Source organism: Pinus tabuliformis, chromosome 3_2 (assembly GCF_031772625.1).
Source record: "Pinus tabuliformis cultivar Carrire ecotype Pingquan chromosome 3_2, CPIR1, whole genome shotgun sequence".
Lineage (NCBI taxonomy): Eukaryota > Viridiplantae > Streptophyta > Pinopsida > Pinales > Pinaceae > Pinus > Pinus tabuliformis.
The window spans coordinates 1035093180-1035121135 of record NC_142302.1 but is presented as its reverse complement, the minus strand read 5'-3'; the positions used below and the strand labels follow the sequence as shown (position 1 = coordinate 1035121135).

General features: G+C 40.7%; 1 protein-coding gene across 2 annotated transcripts in view; it reads left to right on the top strand.

Annotated features, from left to right (window-relative positions):
• EMB3012 (embryo defective 3012) overlaps positions 1-27956 on the top strand; it is a 382712-nt gene that overhangs the window by 339558 nt on the left and 15198 nt on the right. Inside the window, exons 28-31 of one of the 2 annotated variants that reach the window (XM_089417406.1) lie at positions 14306-14377; positions 14629-14710; positions 15415-15522; positions 15639-15780. In XM_089417406.1, coding sequence (XP_089273532.1) covers positions 14306-14377; positions 14629-14710; positions 15415-15522; positions 15639-15780 — 404 coding nt within the window. Of the gene's footprint in view, positions 1-14305; positions 14378-14628; positions 14711-15411; positions 15523-15638; positions 15781-27956 lie in introns of both variants that reach the window. The other variant, XM_089417405.1, reaches the window with a different exon arrangement.

Sequence of the window (27956 nt, the reverse complement as noted above, 5' to 3'; positions counted from 1 at the left end):
CAAGAAGGGGCTCATGATCTGTATGTCAGTGTAGTTTGTAGTAGTGTTTTTCATTAGTGTTTAAATAATTAAATAACTTGTTGAATGTAAAAACAAGTAGGAGATGATAAACCAATGATTGCAGTAGGATTTCTGATGTGTAGATTCATAAATTTTCACATGGTGTCAAAGCATTGCAGATCATAGGACACTGAAGATATCAGCCGAGAGATCCATTGAATTTGCTGCAGAGAAGCATCTGTCCCAAGTGACAACATTGTTTTCAGAGCCAGAGGAGCAGTTGAAGGACTGACGTTGAGCCAGACGTGTGATGCAGAGGCTCACATAGTGCCTGCATCAACATTCTGAGCTAGTGGAGGGTGGCGCACTACCTGAGACGAGCTCACACAGTGACTGCGTCAGCTCTCTGGGCCAGCGCAGAGCCTGAGAGGCTCAAATCAATCAGTTGTTGGGGTTGGAGGAGCATAGCAGATTCGATCAGTGGAGTTGGTGGGACGCTGTTGCTGTTGGTGCAGAACAATGTCTGTGGAGACAAAGCCGAGGTAGAGGGAGTCACTGCCTTGACAGATTTCTAGCCAAAGAAATCTAGATCCAGGTTGCAGCAACAAAGGAGGATTGGAGAGGAGTGATTCGAAATTTGGCCAGAGGATTTTCGTGAAGGAAATCAGGACTGAGAGGGAGTCTAGAGGAGCTTGTTCCTTAGAGGATTCTATCGCTGAAGAAATCTAGATTTGAGTGGATTAACAACAGGAGAGGGAGAAGAGAACCAATCCTATATTTGTTGAGCAGAGACGACAATCAATGGACTGAGGGATTAGGACAGATTGGATGGAGCAACTAGTTTTGTCATCTGGAAGGCCAGGATCTTGGCAATCCAAGAATCGCATCAGGGACTATGCCTTGAAGGTAGTTGTTGTTCCAGTCGATGCTGATCCATTGAAGAAGTACGAGGAGGCCTAGGCGAAGGCTAAATGCATGATTCTAGATGGGGTCAAAGATCATGTGGTCCCATACATGGCTGAGAAGGAAACAACAAGGGAGATGTGGGAGACGTTGACCACCTTTTACTAGGGGACTTCCATTCAATGGAAGATGCTATTGGAGAATCAACTGAGACCTAAGTCACATGACATGAGGACACGAGACATGGAGAACACGTAAATACGAGTATTCAATATGAAACGCAACGACTCGGAAACAGGACATGAGGGACACGTTTTGATATATATATATATATATATATATATATATATATATATATATATATATATATATACACCGAAATATAGTTTTTGATCCATATTAAATTGCAAGTTGCAGCTTATCTAATCAAATTAAAATATAATTACTTCAAAGTTCATAGTTCATTTTAAAAAAATAAATAGAATCAGAATTTAGAAATTAGAATGTGATATGCTTGGTCTTGATTCTTGAATGTTCAATGTTCATTGTTCATGTACAACTTACAAGCACATAAGAAACTACTAACTATAAATTTAGAACTTAGATATTAAAACCGTAAAATGCAGATTTTCCATTAAGTCATCAAAATCAAAATGTATTACTGTTTACATAGATACTGACTCCTGAGAGAATGCCACTGGAAAATACAAAAGAGTAGATACAAAATAAGTAGGAATATCATAGCTCGTCACTGTCGTGACTCGTCAATGGTACTGGTCATGACTCACGAGTCACTAGCCACTAGCCAGTGAGCCACGAGTCCATGACTCATCACTCTATCAATAGTCCATGTCCTCTATGTCATAGTCACCATCACTGCCACTGCCATCTGATTGTACTCCATCCTCCTCCTCTATGCCCAATCCAAGATTTGTTGTTGCATTTGTTGGTGTGGAGGATGACCCCTCAAGATACTCTGGCTCATCATCAAAAGTCACTGGCTCTAGCACTGGGTCATTAAGATCCATGTTGGCTAATGCCAACTCAACAATGTTGTCCAAGTCCATATCATTAGGAAACACATCCCACTTATTTGTCTTTCCCTTCAACCACTCCTGTCTCTGCCTGTAAATAAGACGAAGGTTGGTGTGCACATACACTATTGTCTCTGCCTTGGATTGCCCAAGCTTGCTCTTTTTCAAACTATATAGATTCCCATAAGTGCTCCAATTCCTCTCACAACGAAAAGATGAAGTAATTTGAGAGAGGACCCTCAAGGCTAACTGTTGTAGAATAGGGCATGCTGCCCCATGAGTTGCCCACCAAGCATAGGCACCTTTGACCCCCCATCTCCAAGTACATCCTACCCCCCAAATCTCCTCGTGCCAGTGGAGAACTCTACAAAGCCTTCCTCCACCTCAAGAAAAGATGCTCTATCCTGAAATATCCTTTTGAATGCTATCTTCCTCCCTTGTGAAATCTCTCCATCCATGTGAGGAGGGTATCTGTGTGAGGTCCCACCATAGAGCCACTCTTGACTATAGTACTTGGGATTCAAAGAGTGAGCTAAGCAATGCAAAGGTGTGCAGTTCTTATCCCACCTAGAGATAAGAATATCCTGTATGGTGGACCATAAGCTCTCTGCTGATGTCTCATATCCAAGGCACTCATTCTCCATAACAATAGTCTTCACAGACTCAATCATGGAATCCCAACCCTCATAAACCTCTCCTAAGATGGGCTGGTTCGTGTCTGCAAACCACAAGAAAGAAATGATAGGGTTCATGATCTTTATGGTAAGATCCACCCTCTCCCACCAACCATCATCTAACACTGTGTCCTTTACCTTTTTTGAAGCAGTTTGATCTGTCTTTCTCCAAAAAGACCAAAGATCTGAAATAACCATGGCCCCAAGAGCGGCCTTCACCTCCTTCAACCTCTTAAGCATGATGAATGAGGAAGCAAACCGAGTATCTGCAATCTTCAACAATGATAGATGTGTGTACTCTTTATATATTGTGAGGGCATTGGTATGGTTTTGTACAAAATTTCGGATATGGCGTGCATCCTCAATAAGATTGCCAATCCATGTCACATCTAAAGCAATAGATTTGAGCACTAAATTCAAAGAGTGAACAATGCATGGTGTCCAAAATATTTGTGGATATTTAGTTTACAACTTTACACAATCAAGACAGCTGCTTTGCAAATAGGGGCATTATCTGTGATGATTTGCACACAACTTTCAACGCCTACATCTTCAATAACTTTAATAAATAGCTCACCCATATATTGTACATCCTTGTATTGTCCGAGAGCATCAGCTGCTTTCAAGAAAACTGGTCCATTTTGAGAATATACCATGAAATTGATGAGAGGATGGCGTGTTGTATCTGTCCATCCATCAGAAACAACACTGACACCAGATGAGGTCCATGATGATTTAATAGGTTGTAGAATTTTATCCACCTCCTTCCTTGCCTTACCAACAATGTGGTTCTAAGCTTCTTTGAACTTGGAGGCACATACCCAATTGGAGCCATATCAAACAGTGTTTTAAAAGCCGACCAGCTCGGAACTGACTCCGCCGAGTTGGTCCAAGCCGGTAAAAAAATTTGTGATTCGGCCGTCGAACCGGTTCAGTCAACCGAGTTAACACTGACCTGGCCGAGTCATGGCATGACTCGGCCGGGTCAGTCTTAACTCGGCCGACTCGGCCGAGTCACTTCATGCGGCCAGTAAACCCCAAAAACGCAATTTTTTTATTTTATTTATTTTATGTTTTTTTTTTCTGAGTTTGGGGGACTCCAAATGGTTTTATTAATTGGTTTTTTGGTCTTTGGGGTCCATTCCCCTCTCCTAGTATTGATATGCTATTCAAATTTCATGGTAATGTTAAATTCTTAAAGTAAAAGTGACATTCTCCTTAATCTTCATTTTCATCCTTTTACTTAAATTTTTAACATTACCATGAAATGACTCAGGATGTTTGAGAGTGGTTCCAGCCTCATTGGATTTCATATGGAGAAAGTAGAATTTTAGATTTCATTCAAAATCCAGCAGACTTATCAGTTTTTCAGGATTTCAGGATTGGGGGATTGCAATGTTTCCATTGAATTTTGTCATGTATTAGGGTATGGAACTCATATTTAATCAAGAGCACCAATCCCTCTATGTACCTTGATGTTAGTGACATTGGTTGTCGAACTCCTCCGGGATTTGCTCCCAAACCGGGAGCTTCTGAAAATGTCGCTCCCGCTCCCGTTTTCGCTCTCGCTCCCCACTTTCGTTCCCACTCCCAAGTAACATTGAGCCAGATGATGTTGGAAACTCTAGTAGTAACCAGTAGTACTGGTCACAGACTTTTGTTGTAGAGGCCATTTATAGCCTCCTTGGTTATGTGTTTTTATTTTGATCTCTATATCATCATCGTGTATGTATTGGACAGTGCACTGGGTGCCATTTTGATATAATGGATATATTCATGAGCCTACTTTGATCATATGTTGTCTTCTATCTATATTCTAATGCTGTGTGTTTGGAAACATGAATGAAAATCTTTAAAATTATGTGTTTTTATAAAAAATAAATATTTAATGTATTTTTTACAACGACCGAGTCATTGAAATCGAGCCGGCCGAGTTGATACTGAGTCGGAGTCGGAGTCGGAGTCGACCCTCGGCCGAGTCGGAGTCGGAGTCGGAGTTTTAAAACATTGATATCAACTAGAGCTTGACACATCTCAATAAACAAAGGAGACCGTGTAACATTAAAAGAAATGAAGTTGAGATAGAAAAAGAATGCCATTGTAAGATCAACCTCATCTCACTTCTCACACTGAAAAATCTTGTCCATTGGACCACCACAAGTTTGGGCTGCCCTCTTTTTTGTTTGCTGAATTTCAGCCCCTCTCCCAAATCTACTACTATTAGCATTCCTCAAGAATGGAAGAGGATATTCATTTTTACTCATTTTCCTGCTTGCTGCCACCACATTCCCAAAGCCAGCTGCATCCTCCATTTCCAAATCCATTCTTTCTTTAGGACTGATCTTTTTGCATTCTCCAATTCCACAAGGAAGGCCCAACAAATGACCCTTAACTCGAAAGTATGTGCTCTTAAATTCACACTTGCAGAAATTACAAGACTAAAGCACATTCTCTCCTGCACCAACCTTTGGCCCTTGCTTCTTGGTTACATATTTCCAGAGAGGGTATTTTCTTAGTTGTGCTTATTGTCTTGCTACAGCATCATCATATGTTAATGCCGGCTAAGAAGCACCTAAAGCTTCACTTGAAGCACTTGGGGCACTATGACCAATAGAAGGTGAAACAGAAAAACTTGGAGGGGGGGGGGGACCATGAAAAGCACCACCCTTGTCTTTCCTTTGACCTCTGCCCACTGCCTTGGATGATTGAGCCATTAATCTTCTTGCTGTTATAAAGTCCACACTCCTTCACCTACAAAAAAAACGATTAAAGTTAAACAATTAGCTATAAATATCATTCTGGAATCTGGGTTTTATATATAATTTTATAAATATATCAGACTTCTTTTCTCCTTACATCAGTTGAGAAGACGGTTCATCAAAACAACAAACAAATTTGCAGGGGTTTTGAGCTCAGAAAGTTTTGAGCATGATGGATACTCCCTCATGTTAGGGAGTGAGGCACAGAAGACAGTTCTTGTCATACAGGTGCTTGATTGGATACTAGAGACTTATTTCAATCCTTTTTTACCACCACAGTCACTAACAGAGTTACCAATAAATTTAACTTTCACAATGCCAGAATGCAGCTCCAGACATGATCGATTCTTTAGTGAAATCTGAAAAACAGTATTTGACCCACTTTAAAAATGCTTTCTTGTTGTCTAAAATTATATTTACTTCTTGTCTAAAAATCAAATAACTGTTTTTTTAAACCTCAGATTTCATTGTTTCAGATTTGATAATTCTGTTCAGCAAGCATATTTTAATATTTGTTTTCTGTAGGGGGATCCATCATCAGGACAAAAAGTCTGATGATGGGAAATGCTTCAAGAGAGGAACTGCAAACAGTTCTTCATACCTTTCATGAAAGAGTAAGAACCTAGGACCTGATGACTAGCCTATTGAGTTTTTCTAAGGTTTCTCAGACTTCATTGAGGAAGATTTGATGAATCTGGGAGAACTGGGAAGATGGCTGCCGCCTTCAATGCCCCTTTTATAGCCCTAATCTTAAATCTAATGATCCTTCTTCCTTTGAGGAATTAAGGTCCATTTATTTGGGTATTAGTATTTAGAAGACTATGAAAGAGACAATTTTCTGTGGTCTGGAGGCATGGGAATGGGTAAAAAATTAGCCATCTATATGGCAAGATATGGTTGAGATTGATGTAGGGAACCATGAGTCAATACATACTCGTGGTAATTCTTTTATTACTCAGATTTATTGTACCCAATAATTAATGACATGATTGAACTGTCTAATAAGTCTAGATTCCAGACAACAGTTTATGTAAGATATAGTTGGTGTATTTAGCTCATGGTTGATGATTGTTACCCTTTCTTCTAGTAGGGGTGCATATAGCAGATCATTTCACTTGCATCTGGTGAGGTAACTTGAAGTAATAGGAACAATCAACAAATCTGATAAGTAGAGAAGTTGTTACTGTATTTCATTGGCAGAATGAGGATAGTTATTGAAATGTATCCATGGGCTGTTTAAATAGCTTTCTCACTTGCAAACCCATCAGTTGTAGCATCCTTGTCAATTGGTGGAGGTGTCAAGGTCACTCGTAAACAGATATGTGTTGAAATGACTGTGTGAAATATTAGTCCTGGGCTATTTTGCACTACTTCATTTTGGCAATCAAACAGTTCTTTGCTGGGGTAAGAGCCTGTCAATAATCCAGAAGATATGTGACCTACCAGCTTCAGTGATCAACAGTTAACTTTGGTTTTAGTTGGGACACTATTAGTTGTGTTATGGCTGTGTGCAAAATCAAAATGTAGTTCAACAGGAACTCAGCATGGATATGTTGCTTGTCCAATTGAAATCTTCTAAACAAGACATTAGTGTTGCAATGTTCTCATGCAATCGTTAAATTAAAATAGCGAAAATCTCACATTAATTGACGTTTATTGAATATATTAATATATATGCCTGGTGCCATTAGCCATATTGTGTACGGGCTACGGTTTACCTGAACGGGAACCAGTGAACCTCACACACACTGCAGCCTGCCAAGTTTCCAAACCTCACACACGCTGCGAACCTGCGACCAAATGGCTCCACGAGTCCACGGAGATGACTTGGCTCCACACGATGAATATACAACGACGGAGCATGGTTTACCTGAATGGGAACCCGTGAACCTCACACACGCAGTAGCCTGCCAAGTTGCCAAACCTCACACACTCTGCGACCAAATAGCTCCACGAGTCCACGGAGATGACTCGTTCCACACTCGGCTCCACACGACGAATATACAGCGATGGAGAGCGACATCGGAGGAAAACGACGGAGGAAAATAGCAAAAAAGCCCTGAAAAATTAATTGTGTGGGCTTTAAACTATCGATTTCGTGGGGTACGTATTCAACCAGAGAAAAAACATTAGGGCAACGTTTTTTAGACACCGAATACTTGTTTTCCAGGACTAGGACATGACTAAAACTCTTGAATACATTTTACTTTTTATTAGACAAGATAAAAAACGTTTTTTACATGTTTTAGGGCTGTTTTTGTGTTTGACACGTTAAATACGGGACACGAGACCTTGGAGGACGTGTCCTGTGACTTAGCTTTGGGTCAGTAGAGGATGGTATGATACATTCTCTATCACTTCTTCTTCATAGTTTAGCAGAGTAGTGCAGGGCATTGATAGTACAGTCTGGCAGATGGAGTTCTCCCTAGTTGAAAGGGAGTGTTAAAATTGGTAACTAGGTCCAAACTCCATGTGGGTCTACTTATTCATGGAAGCTGATATTTTTCTTGGATTCCTCTCGTTGAGAGGTGTAGGATTGATCTAAAAATCATCCAATTCTGACATGTATTCATGGAGATATGAATTTATATGTGTTATGGGACAATTCGTCAAGGTCGGCCAGCAACCAAATTGCCCCACTTGTGCTCAACGTTTTAGTATAAAAGGAGGTGGCTTGCTAGTCATTTGGACACACACACTTCTTGTGATCTCTTCCTCTCCACTTGTCTTTGTGTTTTGGTGGAAGGAGGAGTCACTAATAGAATAAGCTGCTCTAGAGAGTTTGCCCTAACTCTAGACACTAAGAAAGTCTATACGCTGCCCTAAGAGGATTTACCCTAGCCCTACTTATAGTCAAAGGGATAAGGCATCTACGTTGTCTTATATGCAGTCAAGATGAGGGTCTCCTAGCAACAAGGCGGGAGTTTCTACATGCCACTCAACGCTATCCAAAAGAAGTCTAAACACTGTCCTAATACATAGCAAAGGAAGCTACTTTAACGCAAGCAAGGAGGCACCTTTATCTAAGCCCTAAAGGAGATCTAACTACATTTATACCTCAGCCCTAATATGTTGTCCTAGGCCACATTCATTATGGATTTGAATGCAGAAGGGGAGGCATTTTAGCAAGCCCTAACCGCAGTGCTAACAAGTGTTTTACGCTGTTGTTCTAAAGCCCTTATCACAGGTCCAACAATGATACTAATCCACTGTCCTAAGAAGACTAGCCGCAGGCCTAAAAGGGAGTGTTAGACTTAGTTTAGCAGCCCTATACATAGCTACAAGGAGGCCTAGAAGAGGCCCTAATCTTAGTCTTACTGTGTTAAAATTGGCAACTAGGGCAAAACTTCATGTGGGTCATCTTATTCATGGCTGATAATAGGAATTATTATCAAGCCGACGTATAACTCAGGTAGGCTCAGAAGCCCAACAGTCGCATCTATTCAAACACCAACGTTGTATAGGAGGACTTTTCCTCATTTGGACTCACTCATCTCATCACATCTCTCTCTCTCTCTATTGCGCAGAAAAGAGTCTCTTCTCTACTGCGCAGAAAAGGGTCTCTCTCTCACACATGTGAAGCTAGAAGTTGTTGAACCTGAAACTACAACTGCAGATCCAAAGTTTGACCAGCGTTGACCATCAGATCTCCTCCTTAGAATTGCGTTGTAGGTCCATCTGGATCTCCTCTGAAAGCCGCAACTTTTGGTGGTGGAATCAAGTCAATCCGACAGACAGTGTGCAAGATATCGACTGCCCTAGTTTGAAGCCGGAAGCTACTGAAACTGAAGCTGCAACTGCAGAAGTAAAGTTTGACCTACGTGGACTAGAAGATCTCCTCATTTGAACTGCGCTGTAGGTTCATTTGAACCTCCTCTGGAAGCCGCAACTTTTGGTGGTGGAATCAAGTCAATCCGACGGACGATTTACAAGATATCGATTGCCTTAGTTTGAAGCCGGAAGCTGCTGAAACTGAAGCTGCAACTGCAGAAGTAAAGTTTGACCTGCGTGGACTAGAAGATCTCCTCATCTGAACTGCGTTGTAGGTTCATTTGAACCTCCTCTGGAAGCCACAACTTTTGGTGGTGGAATCATGCCGATCTGACGGTCGGTTTGTGAGATATCGTCTACCCTAGTTTGATGATGAAGCCGCTAATGCTGATGCTGATGATTTAGGGTTTGCTACTGCTGATATAAATTAGATTTATTGTACTATTTCTCTCTGCTGAATTATTGAAGATAAAAGAAGATTTGATCAAAGGGTTTCCCCACACATTGTGGGGTTTGTCCCTGGCTAGCCGCCACATCTTGTGTCTCTTGTCTTGGCTTGTCTTCTGTCTATCGTTTAATGTTCTATCTACACTTTACTTTATGTACATGTGATTGCTAATCTGTGGATAATAATAAGAAAGAGAAGTAAACTGCTATAAGCATAGAATATACCATAACTTAACATACTGAAGCCCTAATTCGTTGTGCAAAGAAGCCTAGCAACTATAGTTAAAAATTATTGTTCTAAGGCATGAATTAAGTATGTTTGAGAGCAACTGTTTCGACATTAGAGGATTGAATGAGAAGTTGTTCGTTTGACCTGTTGAAGGAGTCTGCTATTATGGCCTAGCTTCTCTGCTAGGCTGCAAGCCATAGCAAGCAGCTAAGCCTGGTAATTGGATATAGTATTATAGTGCAGCACAATGGATGCAACATGGTGCAGTATGGTGCATGGTGTAGTAGTGTAGTACAATGTATAGTAGCAGCATAATGATGATGAAGAGAAGGATGTTGGGTACAACATGATGAGGTACAACTCAGTGATGGTGCAACATGGTGCAACAGAGTGGACATGGTGTGATGGTGCAACCAATGTTGCACGAAGCGGGGACGAAACAAGGACGTTTTTTGGAAGAGAGGATGCAGAAGCGTCATTTTCCAAAAATCTAGGAAGTGAAGCGTCTACTCTATATATATATATATATATATATATATATTTTTGCATTTATATTAAAAAAAACATCCAAAATACCAAATTAGTTGTAGAAGACATGAAAACATGCATATTTTTATGTAAATCAAGATAGATATGGCATCCATTGTACATCAATGATTAATTATTCCAGCATCAACCATCTACAATCTAGATTCCTCTTCTCTTGTCTAGCCTTTGCCTATACTTCAATTCTATAGGGAGTTTAGTCAACATTGCCTAACTTTGATCAAACAGCGTAATCCATGTGCTATAATATGGTAGAGAAAGCTTAACATGCCTGATCAATGATTTTGACTTGAGTGAAGGGCACATAATTGCTAAGGCCATGACAAAGGAGTTCAACAATCATTAACACCAACATTGGAATACATATAGGGCTTGTTGCTCTTGATTAAATGCCAATCGCATGCCCTCATACATGACATAATCCATTGAAATGCCACAATCTCATTGATCCTAAAAACTATCAAGTTTGCTGAATTTTGAATGGTATATGAAATTCTATTTCTCCATATGAAGTCTGATGAGGTTGGAACCACTCTCAAACACCCTGAGTCATTTCATGGTAATGTTAAAAATTTAAGTAAAAGGATGGAATTGAAAGATAAAGGAGAATGTCACTTTTACTTTAAGAATTTAACATTACCACTAGGGAGCATCTAGGAAGTGTCTAGGGAGCATCAAGGGGCACCTTGGGAGTATTCAGAAAGTGTTGTTCCTCATAGAACAGTTCGAAATTCCCCCCCCCCCCCCCAAAAAAAAAAAAAAAAGCCCTCCGGAACTGTACAGCTTCTCTCGGATCTACTCGCGATCCGCGGTGGATACACGCCCAAACCTCCACAGATCCGCACCTGACCCTTTCTGGATCCGCGGATCGGGAAATAGGAATCGCCGATCGGGCAGTAGGAGCTGTGGATCAGGCCCCCACGAATCCAATTTTGCAGGAACCGCCAAAAAAAGGAGGAACCACGGATCCGATTTTCCAATCCACGGTTTTGCCGAAGGATCGGTGGTAGATCCATACAGGACACGGATCTGCCTTTGGATCCTTGGTGGGGGATGGTTCTTGCAACACTGGGTGTAGCACAGTGATGATGGACATGGTGTGATGGTGCAACACAATGATGATGGACATGGTGTGATGGTGCAGCATGGTTCAACACAGTGATGATGGACATGGTATGATGGTGCATCATGGTGACAATGAATGCAGCACATTGTTCGATGCAGTATGGTTAATGCAACACACTGTTGGGTGCAACATAGTGATCATGAATGGTGCAGCATGGTGTAATGAAGTGCAGCACAGTGATGGGTGCAACATGGTGATGGAATCACTTGTGCTATCTTCTTAGTGAAAGATCTCTGCTCTTATTTTGTCAAGTCAAAATGTTGACTTCTGATGTATATGTACTATCTCTCTCTCTATTGAACTATTGAAGAACATAAGAAGAATTGATCAAGGGTTTCCCCACATTGGGGTTTGTCCCTGGCTGGCGCCACATCTTGTGTTCCCTTGTCTTGGCTTGTTTTCTGCGATTTATGTTTATGTTCTATCTGCATTTTACTCAATGTTTTACAAAACGGACTCGGATTCGGACTCGGCCGAGGATCGACTCGGAAACGGAAACGGAAACGGCAATGACTCGGCCGGCTCGATTTCAATGACTCGGTCGTTGTAAAAAATACATTAAATATTTATTTTTTTTATAAAAAAACATAATTTTAAATAGTTTAAACATAATTTTAAATATTTTCATTCAAGTTTCCAAACACACAACATTATAATATACATGGAAGACAACATATGATCAAAGTAGGCTCATGAACCAATCCATTATATCAAAATGGTACGGTGTACCCAAGGGCCAATGGCAATAGTAAATACATAGTCAACTGTAGTCTGTCATACATGATCAAAGACTCAAGAGTCAAAACAAAATACAAATAACCAAGGAGGCTAGTAGCTACTGGCTACTGCCAGAGGAGCCAAGATCATCTCGACCAATCTCTGGATCATCATCATCAGAGGCAGAGCCAGACAAGGGGCCCCTTAAATAGAGTTTGGGAGGGGGAAATGGACCCCAAATGCATTTAACTAATCACATAAACCTTTTCATGTCCACAAACCCTAACTAAATCAGCCAAAAATCAGCAAAAAATTAATTTTTTTTAAGTTAAAACGCTGCCCAGCGGGTTCCAAACGGTACGGCCGTTTTTTGACGTGACCCGGCCGGGTTGACCGGGTCAGCTATGACCCGGCCGAGTCATTGGCTGACTCGGCCGGGTCATAGCTGACCCGGTCACCGAGCCGGGTCATAGGGCCGAGTTGAAATTTTTTTGGGTGACCCGGAACGAAACGGCCGTTTCGGAGTCAACCCGGCCGTTTCGTAAAACAATGATTTTACTATCATGCTAAATGTGATTGCTAATCTGGAATTATTATTGAGCTAATATGGAAAATTGAAGTAAATTTGCTCTCATCATAGAACATACCTAAAATTAACAGTTTTTCCCTTGTCATTGACCAAATCTGGTGTCTCTTCTTGATGTGTTGATTGTCTCCTATTGTTATTTGCATTTGCTGTTTTATCTTCAATTACTGTTGATGATTGGAAATATTAATTATTGTTGAAAGATTGCTAATTGAAGAATTGAGTTTGGCTAGAGTAATTGAAACAACATAGAGCAGTGTAAAAATTAACATGCAAAATTTTTCTCAATTATTGCTGCTAAAACCTTCCTGGTGTCTTACTAAAACCTCACCCAAATCAACACACTTGATGCATCTCCAATGCTGCTCATCGTCTTCCCTTTATAATCTCTCATTCTCAAATGAATGGCCAAGATTAGAATTTAACTTCATCCAATCGATGGCTAACTTAGAAACTTTTTTGAAACTTCTAGATGTAAATCAATCTTATCTCAACTAATGTCAATTAATTATCCACTTTTCCTAAGTTGCAACTTAGGAAATATTTAAAATTCACTAATTGACTTAATTAAGATTTTTTTCCTATGTGAAACTTAGGAAAAATTACATGTGCTTGGAGATAATTAATTCCTTTGTGTTCTTATCCTCAATGACACCTCTGAAGGCTAGAACATTTGTCCGAGCTACAATATTTAACAATACGTAGGTATTTGTTGTATCATATATTTTTTTTATGCTAGAGCCATCTAGGGCCTGTTTGTTGACGTATTTTCAGTTCAGATATGGATTTCACTTGGTGCTATTTTGGTTATGTGCACCGTTGTTATATGAATGAGAACTTTTGCCTATTTGTGTATAAATGACTTTCATATGGATGCATATGAATACACATGTTTTTCTTTAGAACTTGAATATTTTATATGTTTTTGGTTGACCAGTGTGGTCCATTTTTTTTATTGGTTCTGATCCAGTTCTAACTGGATCCCAGTTCGGGGGGTTTACCGGTTTGGTCAATTGTTCAGTTTTGATAACATTGGGTCCATGTATATCCTTGACAGGATGTTCTTCAATATCTATGATAAGTTTCTTTCTGAACCCTTTGGCAATATATTCCCAGAAATGATATTTACAGAATTGCATCTTTGCTGACATATAGTCATCTTATTTAACACTTGCTAAAAGCTTTTACTCGGGTTGGTGTGGCCTCTTTTTTTATAGCCAGGTCCCCATCCTGATTTCTAACACACTCAGTTTCCTTTGGGATTTTGCCTCGTTATGTTCAATTACAATTGGCGGTCAAATAATAGTTAACTGGCATCATATGTAAATCTGTTTGTGCTCGATATCAGTTGATGGAAGCTAACACTTTCGTTGCCCTGTACCTCTAGAGTGTTGTAAGCAGGATAAAATGGTGCAATTCCTGGGCCATAGCATTTAGTTTTTATATGTGTTGAGTCCAGTTTTTCAGTGTTACAAATCTTTATCTTTAAAACATTGTTGTGTTTTATATACAGGCCTTGCAACAGGGAAGGGCTCTTGTTCGTTTAACTTTTCAAGATAACCCACAACAAAGTGAATTTATTCTGGTAATTGCCTTCTCTTGCACATTGATGCAGTGCAGAATAGCTGGTGCTAATATTTTTCTTACCTCTGTAGCTTATTACGTGCACTCACATCTCACTGTTTGTCTTTAATAGAGAATTATAATTCAGAAGAGTAATATTACTCGTTCACATTTTTTTTAATCTGACAAGCAATTTTTTCCGTGAATTTCTTGTTGCATTCAGTCTATCTTTATTTTCTTGGTGAATACTGACCTGAAATATCGGGTGTTCAGATTCGAGTTGGTGCATATATCAGCCCACGAAATCCGGTTTTCCATGTTGGCGGTCGTCATAATTTCAGTATCACAGGGAAGGGTGAGCTTCCTCTGTTTCTGTTCATTCCTTTTTGATGCTGAGAATTTAATTTATATCATGACTGTGTATGATATTATGATGTGAAGGTAGTCTATATAACAGTTTGGCTGAATGCTTTAAGTTTGGACTTCTCTTTCCATTTTTTGTTTTGTTTATCCTGATGTTCATCTGAGGTAACTATTGCCTTAAGAGAATTTCCTTTTTTTGATAATGCCCTTTTGTTGAAGAATTTATTGGCATGATTTTTGGGAATGTTGGGACTGATCGGGTCTGTTTCTAATATCTATATCATCAACCATCTAGGTTATCCTCTTAGATTGGCTAGGTATTAGAACTTAGAACTATCTATATTTGACTGTCAAGGTGTTTACATCTTTTCGATTTTGAATAACAAATGCAGTTTTTTCATGTAACATTATATTAATCTTATTTGGATATTACAGTATGGAAGTCTGGGAACAGTAGTGTTAACAATTCATGTAGTTGTTACACAACAGAAATCCTTAGCTAGTTTGGATGTTAATAATAAATACATTTGATTGAAAAAGTTGACATGGCATAGCCAAAAGGTAAAAGATATAAAGAGGATACATGAAATTGGAGCATATAGTATTATATTTACCAAAATTTCTATAGTCCTTGGTAAAATTCTTTAATTTTCAGGATATTAACTCTGCCTGGTTATGATGCATCATATGTAGCAGGTTTACATGGAGGTGAACATGGCTACTGGTCTAGTGCAAATGAAGGCATTGTCGTTATAGATTACCGATCTGGAGAAGCACAAGCAGTTGGTGAGGGAGTCACACAAGGTAGTTTTGCATATGTTACAAGTTTTTATTTAAATAATTTCATTTCATTTTTATGGTTGTGTTGAATATTTAGGGACACTGATGTCAATATGTTTTTTCATTCTGGTCTGTGGCAGTAATGTTTAGAAGTACGAGATTAACTACATATACAACTGTTACTGTAGTTAGAGTGGCGTCTATCAGGGTTTCTTCTCCCTATGGTTCCTTGACCAATGTCCATATTCCAGATGCGGGATATAACTTCTCTGTAAAAATTAGGTATGGCTATTGCTCCCTACAAATTGATAGAGCATAAAAAGTATTTTATTGGTAATTAAGATTTTCCATGAGATTCAAATGCAGTTTTTCGAATTGACGAGGTCTATAGCAATCTATGCATCTGTCATGACTATCAATGTAAAAGCTGGGGCAGACTTGTTTAGATTGCTCTAAAATTTTGAGCATTAATCCAAATGAAAGTCACATTGGAATTTGTTGCAACACACTCTCTAGTGGCTATGTACCATTCTTTTGACTTTAGTAAATAGTTTCAGACAGCTGGTTGAACATTTTACTTGGAGGCATGTTTTTATGTACAAAAATATATTTTTATAAAACCATACAATTGGAGCATAAATTTGTTCACATTGGAAGAACTGCAAGAGTAGATTTTCAAGAAGCATTGGAATCAGGAATTGGAGGAAGAATAAAAAAGGGATGGCTTCTTACTGTGGCAATTAGATGCAAACATTAATAAGGCAGTTTGATTACGAATGATGCAATGGGTATGTTAAGATCGTCAAGGGGCTCGCTACTATATAGGTAATTTAGGCTGAAGGGAAATTTAATAGCTTAAGAAGAAAAAATTGCCTTGTCTATAGTTTTCCAAAGCATGTGCAATCCATTGCAAATGAATCCCAAGTAGCGGATTGCATTTGCCGTGTCAAATTGTATCCCCAGTAATTTTTGTCTGTCTTAATTACATTAACATTGGATTTAGGAAAGTAGTAATTACTTGGAATCAAGGGTTAGATCAGACTTGCATCGGAAATGGTTGATGACTTGGTTTCCCAAAAAACACATAAAATATGAAATTTTTAATAAAATATAATATATGTTCATGTGCAATGTAAATGGAAACCTAAGTTACCAGGAACGTCCCTCCAAAACCCCAGAAACATCATTCGGCATTTCAGAAACAAAAACGGGTACGATATGGCACAAAAACGACATGGAAATGGCATGGAAACGTTTCAGTTTTTTGGAAACGTAGGATCCTATTTCTGAAACGTTTCCATTTTTTTGGAAATGCAGAATCCTATTTCTGAAATGTTTCAGGCATTTTAAAGGGTTTTGGATCCATTTCCATACTTTTCTGAAATGGATATGACATTGAATGCCATGTCTCATATGACTTTGTTTGATGAGGAGGCACCAATAATTGCATCTTCAAGTGGACATGGCAAAAATGCTCCCACTCATGGAGAGGATCCAAATGATGATGTGGATCTTAATTACATGGACGAAGACATATTTGATGATATGTAAATGTAATTTATGATAATGTTTCAAACTTTTGAACAATGAATATTGAATACCATAATATGTCATATGATAGTAGACTGCCAGTGATAGTTCATTTTGTAATTTGCACTATGTAGTGTGCATATAGCATTATTAATTTTGGTGATGATGTTGATGATTGAAATTGGAAACATAAACTTGATGATATGTTGAATGTTATGATAATCACTAATAATGATGACAATGTGTTAAATTTTGGTATGTTCTACGCTTAGAGCAAATTTACTTCAATTTTCATATTAGCTCAATATCAATTCCAAATTAGCAATCACATTTAGCATGATAGTAAAATGCAGATAGAACATAAACATAAATCGCAGAAGACATGCCAAGACAAGAGGACACAAGATGTGGTGCCAACCAGGGACAAACCCCAATGTGGGGAAACCCTTGATCAATTCTTCTTATATTCTTCAATAGTTCAGCAGAGAGAGAGATAGTACATATACATCAGAAGTCAACACTTTGACTTGTCAAAATAAGAGCAGAGATCTTCTCTAGGAAGATGACACATGAGGTAGCAGATTTGAACACAGGGGATTCCATCACCATGCTATACCCATTACTGTGTTGCACTTCATTACACTATGTTGCACTCATCATACATGTGTTGCACCATTCATGCTGCACTTCATTACACTAAACTGCACTTGGCTAGCTGACTAATCCTCAATGCAATGATACCAATTCACGACAATAGTTCTGTCCATATCATATTGCAGCAACATCATACAGCCTTTTACTAATCAGTAGTATGACAACTCCATGATCTGAATCTTCAAAATACCCATACAAAATATTGACTGTGGTGTTATGGCCTGTGGCCTAACACATAGTTTTCCTGTAGTAGCTTATACTCTGTTGCTCACAAGGAAGCCTGCACCTTCATACATGATCAACTCATTAATCTGGTTTCTAACAATGATGGAGCTCTAGCAAGGTCACTGAACATAGACCCAACAAACATCAAATGCTGCTCCAAAAAGCATATATCAATTTATTGTTTTAGGGCTCTCTGTTTGCTGCATTGTTGGATTGGTTAGGGCACTCTAACAGCAGTCCTGACAACCTTCATAATGTGCCCAGAATAGCCCTCCTCAATGTTTATTTGGGGTAGAATTAGATGTGCTCTAGCCATGAAAATTGGTGGAGAGGTTAAAGCACATGAGATCTCCAAGACCTAGAAATGGTTTGGGCAGATTCTACCCGGTTTGAGAGATATTAAAATGATTAATATTTTTAATGGAGTTACTAAGTCTAAACTTAGGAAAAATAAAATATTAATGGGTATTAATGTAAAACTAGGTTAGAAGGTTCCAAAAGACATGGATCAAGCCAAATCTAATCTTAGCCGTTGATTAGAGATGTAATTTCGGCTATTGAAGGACCAATAGGAAAAGTATAAGAGGAGGCTTGAGGGTCAGTTGGAGGACACACTAGAGTGATCAGTCATTCGATTTTCTAGAGCGGGGTTTGCGAAGAAAAGTCGAATCAATGATCAGTTTGCAGCAAGGGGCAGTGAGTACTGGACAGAGAGGCAGAGATAGTGCCGAACAAACTCACTTTAATATTTTTGTCATTCTCATAAATATGTTTGGTTAGATAAGAATCATTATTATGCAAATTTTGACTTCTTGTAGCCATACTGTGCTTGTGCTAATTATGTCAATGGCAATGAAATTGAATGGATACACGCAAAAAGAAATTTGTGTCTCGGACTTATTCAGTCTCTAAGATGAAAGAACTCGGACTAGTCTTTGAACTCGAACAATAGCGATGCAATAGATGTTAGCTACAACATTTTGGTTACATGGACTATACAGGGATCATAAACACACTTGGTCTTTGATTCAAAAGATGGGCACAGTCATGCTCAGATCACCACATAGATTCATACTGCTACATAGAAGATTCGTATGATTACAGAGACAGATGCAGAGGGAGAAAGGACTAGCAGCAGCACGGATGCAGAGGGAGTTGTCGTATGAATGTAGCAGTGGCAGTGGCAGAGCCATGGGCAGCAGTACAGGATGTAGCAGTCCATAGGATGATGGGCAAGGAGACCTAGCATCAACACAGGTACTGGTGCCGTATAATCAGGGTGATGCTTAGTATGGAGTATTACTAGAGCACAATCCTCACTAAAAGGGAGTGTTGATTTGGGGTAGCATCGGATGTCCTCCAGCCATGAAAATTGGTGGAGAGGCTAAAGCACATGAGATCTCCAAGACCCAGAAATGGTTTGGGCATATTCTACCCGGTTTGGGAGATATTAAAATTATTAATATTTTTAATGGAGTTCCTATGTCTAAACTTAGGAAAAATAAAATATTATGGGTATTAATATAAAACTCGGTTAGAAGGTTGTAAAGGACATGGATCAAGCCAAATCTAATCTTAGTTGTTGATTAGAGATGTAATCTCAGCCGTTGAAGACTCAACAGAAAAAGTATAAGAGGAGGCTTGAGGGTCAGTTGGAGAACACACTAGAGTGATCAGTCATTCGATTTTCTAGAGCGGGGCTCGCTAAGAGAAATCGAATCAATGATCAGAGTTGCAGCAAGAGGCAGTGAGTACGAGGTAGAGAGGTAGAGATAGTGCCGAAAGACCAATGCAGAGGCAGAGAGGCAGAGATAGTGCCGGAAGACCAACATAGAGTAATAGAGGCAGACGCAGAGCTAGAAGGAGCCATGCAGAGGCTAGCAGGGACTGCGCAGAGGACAGAAGGGCCTACGTCATCCACGCAGAGGCTGCAGGAGTGACACAGAGGGTCAGAGAGGCTGCGCAAAGCCTAAGAAGGCTGACGCGAAGGGTTTCAGGCTGACGCAGAGGCCATGAAGGCTAACACTGAGCTTTAGATTGTGCTGGAGAGGGTTTCGTGGGGCAGACTTTTCCAATACCTGCTTCTGAATAGAGAGGTATTACTGCCAGATTATTTTGTATGTCGAGTAAGCCAATTTGGCACTCAGTTGTACTCAGAAAGACTGTATAATAATATAACCTTCAGAATTGTTGCATTGGTTTTTCCAAGTTGGGTTTTTGTGGGGACGATTGTCCAAAAATAATGGTGTCACTTGTGTGTTTGTTAGGGTCCCACCCTAACCCCCTTATTTATGTAATGGGATCACGTCATAGTCAAGAGTCAATAAAGCCCATATTAATAATTGTAAGTGGTTAACCCGCAATTAATGACGGAACCACAGTTAGTTGCAAATGGGCCATAGTATTAGATAGATGGTATTAATAAAACCCACGGTATTGGCCCGTGGTATTGCATGTATGAGTCATATATAAAGGATAGAGACTCCTTGTGAGGAGCATCGTGTCTTATTTTTGTAGTCGAGCTCTGCTCTATTGGAGGTTGCCCCCTCGAAGAGGCAAGTGAACATTACTCTCTGAATAATAAAATCATTGCTATTCTGTGTTCTGGGTATCTTTTCTTCGCATATTCTGTATTTGGGTATCATTTTGCAGGTTAAGAGCATAACAAGTGGTATCAGAGCACTTTCCAGGGCCGGTGGGATCTCCAATTCTCAGCAATTTTTCTTTTTTTGGCTAGAGACGTGTTCCAGCGTCTTTAAACCACGGGATCTGTCGTTGAGCGCATAAACCTGTGGATTTGGGGAGGCATGCACGCAGGAAATACAAGAGGTGGTCACGTCTGTTGGACTCCCTTGTAACCCCTGTGGGTACCCCTTCGATTAGTAGCGCATTAGATAGAACCGCGCACGGACTGTCTTCCAAGTACCCTCTGGGTATATCGGAAGCCCCCTAGGCTCCCTTGAAACCTCGCCATAGATAAGCCGTCGGCCGCCTTGTGGCTACAGTACACCGAGAACAGCACTTGGAGATATTACTCGCCCGTACGTTAGGGTAGTCGGGTTGTACGGCTAAGGGTACGGTCGATCCTCCTTAGTTAGAGCCCTGAAACATTGGGCCGAGTACTACTGCCAGACCCTTATGTATATTGCGATCTGTAGCACCTGACACTCCTCAAGACCATAGTTCCCTTTCTATCAGGGGATCACACATCATCTATTCCAAATCAGCTTGTGCAAAGGGGTGCAGCTGCAGCAGACAATCAGTCCCACAGTCTCGAGTTCGTAGATCAGTTAGTCCGATCTATTAGATCCATCAGATCCGCAACAGCAGTCTGTTCCGCCGCCCAGAGCTATCTGATCCGCCATTCAGATCTCTCAGATCCACTAGATCGGAGTTGTTGTGAAGGGTTCCTATACCAGGGTATAATTTTCGCAGGACTTTTGGCAGCATTGACCTTTTGAGGAATTGACGACTGCAGTATTGATTAAGGAGTAAAACTCCGTTGGGAGTTTTCAGGAAAAAAAAAAAAAAAAAACTTATTGGTGACCTAGCCCATCAGAATCAGGACGACGAGCTGAGCACGGTGGTACCATTCAATTATTAGTGAAAATTTTTAGGCGGTCCCAAATTTTCATCAGGTTGGTGTATGGTAGAAACTATAGCTCAAGCGATGGCCAATGAAAGGATGGACAAACTTGAAGAATCCATGCACACCCTCAGCCTTCAGCTTACTGGACTATGTAACCAGGTCGCACAACTCATCTCGAAGGACAAGGAGCAAGCCCACGAGGAGGCGTATAATGGCAATGGATACAATGAGGGTGAGTCTAGCCACTCTCCTCACGTTTGGCACACCCACCAACCACCCAATTAGCGACCTCCCAAGTTGGATATGCATAAATTTGACGGTTCTCACCCGTCGGCATGGATAGCACAAATGGAGCAGTATTTCAAACTGAATCGTATCTTAGATGATGCGACTCAGCTTATGTTGGGGAGCATGTACTTGGACAATGAAAGGTGGCAATGGTGGGAATGGCATCAACGTTGCAATGGACCTTTTAGGACTTGGACCCAATTTACAAAAGCTCTTCAAGACCGCTTTGAACATGAGGACTCTTTTTTGGGTCGTCTTACTAAGCTCCGACAGACTGGTATAATGGATGAATATATTACAGCTTTTGAAGCCTTAGCCTTCCGCACTTGGGGTCTCTCAGATGCGTTCTACACGGAATGTTTTATCAGCGGTCTTAAAGAAGCCATCAAAGCTCAAGTCCTACTGCACCACCCTCCCACATGGACGGAGGCTTGCAAGGTAGCTCGTAACGTGGAGCGTGCATTAGCAGCCCAATACAGTCGCCCAAATTTCTCCGCTAAAGGTCGCCCCCCACAGGCTCACAACATGACTCAAACACTTAAGGTCCAAAAGGTGTCACCTGCTGAAATGGCCGAAAGAAGAAAGCAAGGCCTATGTTACTATTGTGATGAAAATTACTCCCCAGGTCATAAATGCAAGGAGCCCAAAATTTTTCAAATTGATGCCACTGACTATAGCTCAACAGAGGAAGATCCACCACTGGAGGAACATGAGCCGCTAGAAGAAGACAACCAAAAGGACAATGTCTCGGATGAACCAATTATTTCGTTGCATGCTTTGGCAGGGATTTCTTCCCCTCAAACTCTCAAAATCAGAGGTTTTATTAAACATCGCCCAGTAGTAGTCTTGATTGATAGTGGAAGTACACATAATTTCATCCACTGTTGCGGGGGAGCGCCCCCCCCCCCCCTTCGAACCCGCTCCCGAAGCGCGCTCCGGGCGGGAGCGGCTCGGGAGCGGCTCCCCAAATCGCTCGGACGGGAGCGATCGGGAGCGCGCTCCCGTAAAAAAATTTGCGCTCCCTGGTCTGTGAGGGAGCGCTTCAGGGAGCGATCGCTCCCGCGCTCCCGGAGCGCTTTTTAATGCCCAGGAGCGATCGGGGAGCGATCGGGGAGCGATCGCTCCCTGATCGCTCCCGGGCATTAAAAAACGGTCCGGGAGCGAATTTTAAAAATCCGGGAGCGGTTCGGCGGAAAAAAATTCCGCCGGACCCGAAAAAACAAAAAAATTTAACTAATTTTTTTTGGTTTATAAGCCCAATGGGCCAAAAAAAAATCATTTCAATGAGATTGAGCTTGAGCTTGAGAGCTGAGGAAGAGCAAAGGAGCAAGGAGCAAGAGCTGAGGAGCAAGGAGCCAGAGCTGAGGAGCGAGGAGCAAGTGCCAAGGAGCGAGGAGCAAGCTTGCAGAGGTAAGTAACTTAATCATTTAGTTAGTTTAGTTGGTTAGGTAGTTAGTTTGTTTAGTTTAATTTACCTGTTTGAGTTTAAAGATCATTAATTTAAATTAAATTAATAAATTAAATGAATTAATCCCAATAAACTAAATTAATTTGCAGATTCAAGACTCAAACCCTACAAACATCAAACACGATGGACCTGGGGATTTTTATTGGCATTTTCCTCTTCCTGGTCCCTTTTCTGGTTATTATGGTGGTGGAGAGTAGGAAACAGAGGGGGCCTGAAACTGAAGAGGTGGATGAAGAAGCCGGAGGAAGTCAAATAGGTGAAAACCCCAGTGAGGAGGATGTGGAGGAGGGTGAACATGAGGGTCAAAAAACTAAACAAGACCAAACTCCATTGTGGAAATATGTTCAGAGGGCTGAAACAGGGAGAGGGGGTGGAACCACTAAATTTCATTGCCCCCATTGCAACACTGATTACACAGGCTCATACACCCGTTTGAGAAGACACCTTTGCGGGAAAAGGGCATGGGATGGAGAGAAACAAATAGGAATCAGAACTTGCGACGCGGTGTCAACAGCAGATAGAGCCAAATACATAAAGGAAGAGGAGGACGCCCAATACAAAGCAAAAAGATCAAGGGGTTTCTTTGAAAGCTCACAAAGAACTCCTTCAGCATCCTCCCAAGGCAGTGGATATGGACATGGAGGCTCAGGGTCATCATCTTTACGCCGTAGAACCATATCAGATTTCCTTGATGAGGGGTGTAGGAATGATGTGGATTCAAAAATTTACAGGTTCCTCTATGCAAATAGGATACCATTCAATGTTCTACGCTCACCTTATTGGCACGAAATAGTTTCTGCCATAAATGATGCCCCTAAAGGATACAAGAGCCCTGGGTATGACAAGGCAAGAACTGTTGGCCTTGATCATGAAAAAGCAAAAATATCACATTCTTTGAATAAAATGACAAGTTCTTGGACTGACAATGGGGTGTCCATTGTATCTGATGGATGGACAAATGTAAAAGGCAAGCCATTGATAAGTGTTCTTGCTGTGTCCCGAAGTGGTCCCATTTTTCTAGCTGCACATGATTACTCAGACAAGTTCAAGACCGCTATCAACATTGCAGAAGCATTGCTTGAAACAATTGAGCGTATTGGCCCATACAATGTCATCCAAGTCATCACTGATAATGCTCCTAATTGTAAGGCAGCGGGAGCAATTATTGAGGATAGATACCCGAACATATTTTGGTCTGGATGTTTGGTTCACACATTGAACCTTCTGTTGCATGATATTGTCAAAAACAAAAATGAACAATACCAATGGATTGGTGATTTGTACAAGAAAGGAAAAAAAATGATAAAATTTATTACAAATCATAGCAATACCCATGGCCTTTTCCGCAGTCACTCGAGATTGGAGTTGCTGAAGATTGCGAGGACTAGATTTGGTAGCTATTACCTCACCTTCAGGCGCCTTTTGAAGGTAAGAGAGGGTTTAGCTAGCATGGTATCAAGTCCAAATTGGCAGGTGTTAAAGGAAAGGGCTACAAATGTAGCTGACATTGCAGGTTTTGAAACGGTGGAGGAGGCCGCTCTTGATGGGCAGTTTTGGACAACTGTGAGACAGGTATTGGATTTCACCAAGCCAATTTATAACATGATTCGGTTTGCAGATACAGACAAACCAGTGATTGGCGAGGTGTATGAGCAAATGGATACCATGTTGGGGGAAATAAAAGACATTGTTAATAACAGAGATCCCGACTTGTACAATCTGATTCACGATTGTGTGTGTGAACGGTGGAAAAGGCTTAACCTTCCACTACATTGCTTGGCGTATATCCTTACGCCAAAATACTACTCAGATTCTTGGTTGGGCAAACCTGCAGCAGGGGGTGGTGTTAGGACCAAACCCCATTTAGATCGAGAGGTAACTAAAGGATATCTGGATGCATTAGAAAAGTTGGTGCCTGACAGGGAGGAATGTGAAGCTGTGCGCCTTGAAATAGGCAGATACTTCACTGGCAGTGGTTTGTATGGTAACTTCCATGCAATGGACGACAAAGATAAATTTGATTCTCTCACATGGTGGGAAACATATGGCGGCGACGGACTTTTGCGAAAATTGGCATTGAAAGTTCTTGCACAGGTTGTAAATTCTTCTTCTGCAGAGAGGTGTTGGAGCACCTACAGTTATATACATAATGTGAAAAGAAACAGGCTCAACGAAAACCGAGCAGAAAGCTTGGTTTATGTGCACTACAATTTGAGGTTGTTGAGCCATTACTGTGATCGGGCTAATGAAGATCCCACATATAAAATTTGGGACAATCACCCTGAGGACGACAATTTGGAGGATGGCATTGTACATATGGAAGAACTAGAAGATGAGCTTGTACGGGATGAAGCTGAAGCAGCTGTAGCAGCCATGCCACGTCCACCTCCACCATCCAGTAGCAGTTCTCGGGGCCCGAGTCTTGTTCCATTGCTGTCGCCACCTCCATCGACACCCTCGCGTGGAGGCTCTAGTTCTGGTCGTCGGTCTGGGCGGGAGACTCCTAGAAGACCGCCACGACCTACTTATACTCTTGGAGACTCTCGTGGCAAGGGCCACTTGTAGATTTACAGTTTACTTGTCTTTTTTAGTTTCTATTAGACTTGTCACTTTAGTTTTCATAACTGTTTAGTGTTGAGTTTTGAGTCCTTGACTCTTGACTCTTTCATATCATTATGACATTATGATATTTTTTGTAAACATTATATCACTGTGACAATGAAAATTTGAAGTTTGAAGTTGGGCCTTGGCAATTATAACTCATTGGTAATGATTGTGAATTATGAATATGATGCTTTGTGAAAGACTAAAGTTGTTTCATTTCATCTCATTATTCATGTTTCATTTTATAAATTTTTAACATTTCATATCATGTTAACAGTTAGAAGTTAGGACTTAGAAATATCTTCGATATTACTTCTTGTAATGGTTAAACTTGGCTTACAAGTACAACTTGTTACTTTGGTGATCAATGATGATAAATGTTATTGAATTGAATGTTATTTTAATTTATTATTTTACTAAGGTTGATGACGATTATAATTTCTAGATGATTGATGTGATATGGTTCAATGATCAATTTATGTTTTTTTATGTTTTTATGTCTATTTCATCATTCTACATGTTTTTGTTGACATATATGTATCAAAACTTAAAAAATATAAAAAATATATATATTTTTAAAAAATCGCTCCGGGATTCGCTCCCAAACCGGGAGCTTCTGAAAATGGTCGCTCCCGCTCCCGCTTCCGCTCCCGCTCCCAAGTAACACTGAAATTTCATCCATCAAAAAGTCGCAGAAGCAGTGCATTGTTTTGTACGAGCAGTCTCTAACTTCCAAGTTCAAATTACGGATGGAGGCACAATGAAATGTGAAGGCCGCTGTGAAAATGCAAACTTCAAATGGGGGATTATCAGTTGAAAACTCACATGTTTGCCATACACATGGGGGGTTGCGACATTGTCCTCGGCGCTGAATGGCTCCGCACTCTTGGGCCAATCACAATGGATTTCCAGGAGTTATATATGAGTTTTAAGCAGAACAACTACACACATACCCTCCATGGACTCCAGGCAGGAGCCCCCTCTATCATCAGCTCGCATAGGATGGAAAAATTGTTAAAAAAGGGCAATCATGGAGTTGTAGCTCAATTTAATGCCATCCAGGCAGTCGAAACCAAGCCTCTGCCAATTCATCCTGAGATGCAATAGATTTTAAATAACCATCTGCTGGTCTTTGACAAGCCTCATGAGCTTCCACCCTCGCGAGGGGAACATGATCATAGCATCACCTTGGTTCCAGGGGCCCAACCCCCAAATGTGCGCCCATACAGATATCCGTTCACCCAAAAGAATGAAATAGAAAAAATCATCAAGGAACTTTTGGAAGCAGGTGTCATTCGTCCCAGCATTAGTCCTTATTCATCCCCAGTGGTCATGGTGCTCAAGAAAGATGGGGAGTGGCGGATGTGTCTTGACTTCAGGGCCCTCAATAAGTTGACAGTCAAAGATAAATTTCCCATCCCGGTGGTTGATGATTTGCTGGATGAACTTAATGGGGCTCAATTCTTCACTAAGCTGGATCTTCGCTCAGGCTACCACCAAATTCGCATGAAGGAAGTCGACATCCCCAAGACTGCTTTCCGAACTCATGAAGGCCATTATGAATTCCTGGTCATGCCATTTGGTCTTTGTAATGCCCCCTCTACCTTTCAGAGGCTTATGAACCACATTCTCAAACCATATCTCAGGAAATTTGTCCTTGTCTTCTTCAATGACATCCTCATCTATAGTTGCACTTGGGCCGCACATCTTCAGCATGTAGATCTACTCTTGCAACTGCTCCGCAAGCATAAATTATTTGTCAAGATGTCCAAGTGTTAGTTTGGCATGGCAGAAGTAGAGTATTTGGGCCACATTGTGGGGCGTGTAGGTGTCAAGGTGGACCCCAAAAAGATCCAGGCAATGCAGGAATGGCCTCAACCTAAGACCTTGAAGAGCTTGAGAGGATTTTTGGGTCTCACAGGCTATTATCGTAATTTTTTCCGCAAATATGGTCGCATAGCGAAGCCCCTCACCCAACTCCTAAAGAAAAATTCATTCTTCTGGAATGAGGAAGCACAACAGGCCTTTAAAGCTCTAAAAAATGCCATGTGTTCCACTCCAGTCTTAGCACTACCTGACTTCACCAAATCTTTTGTCATT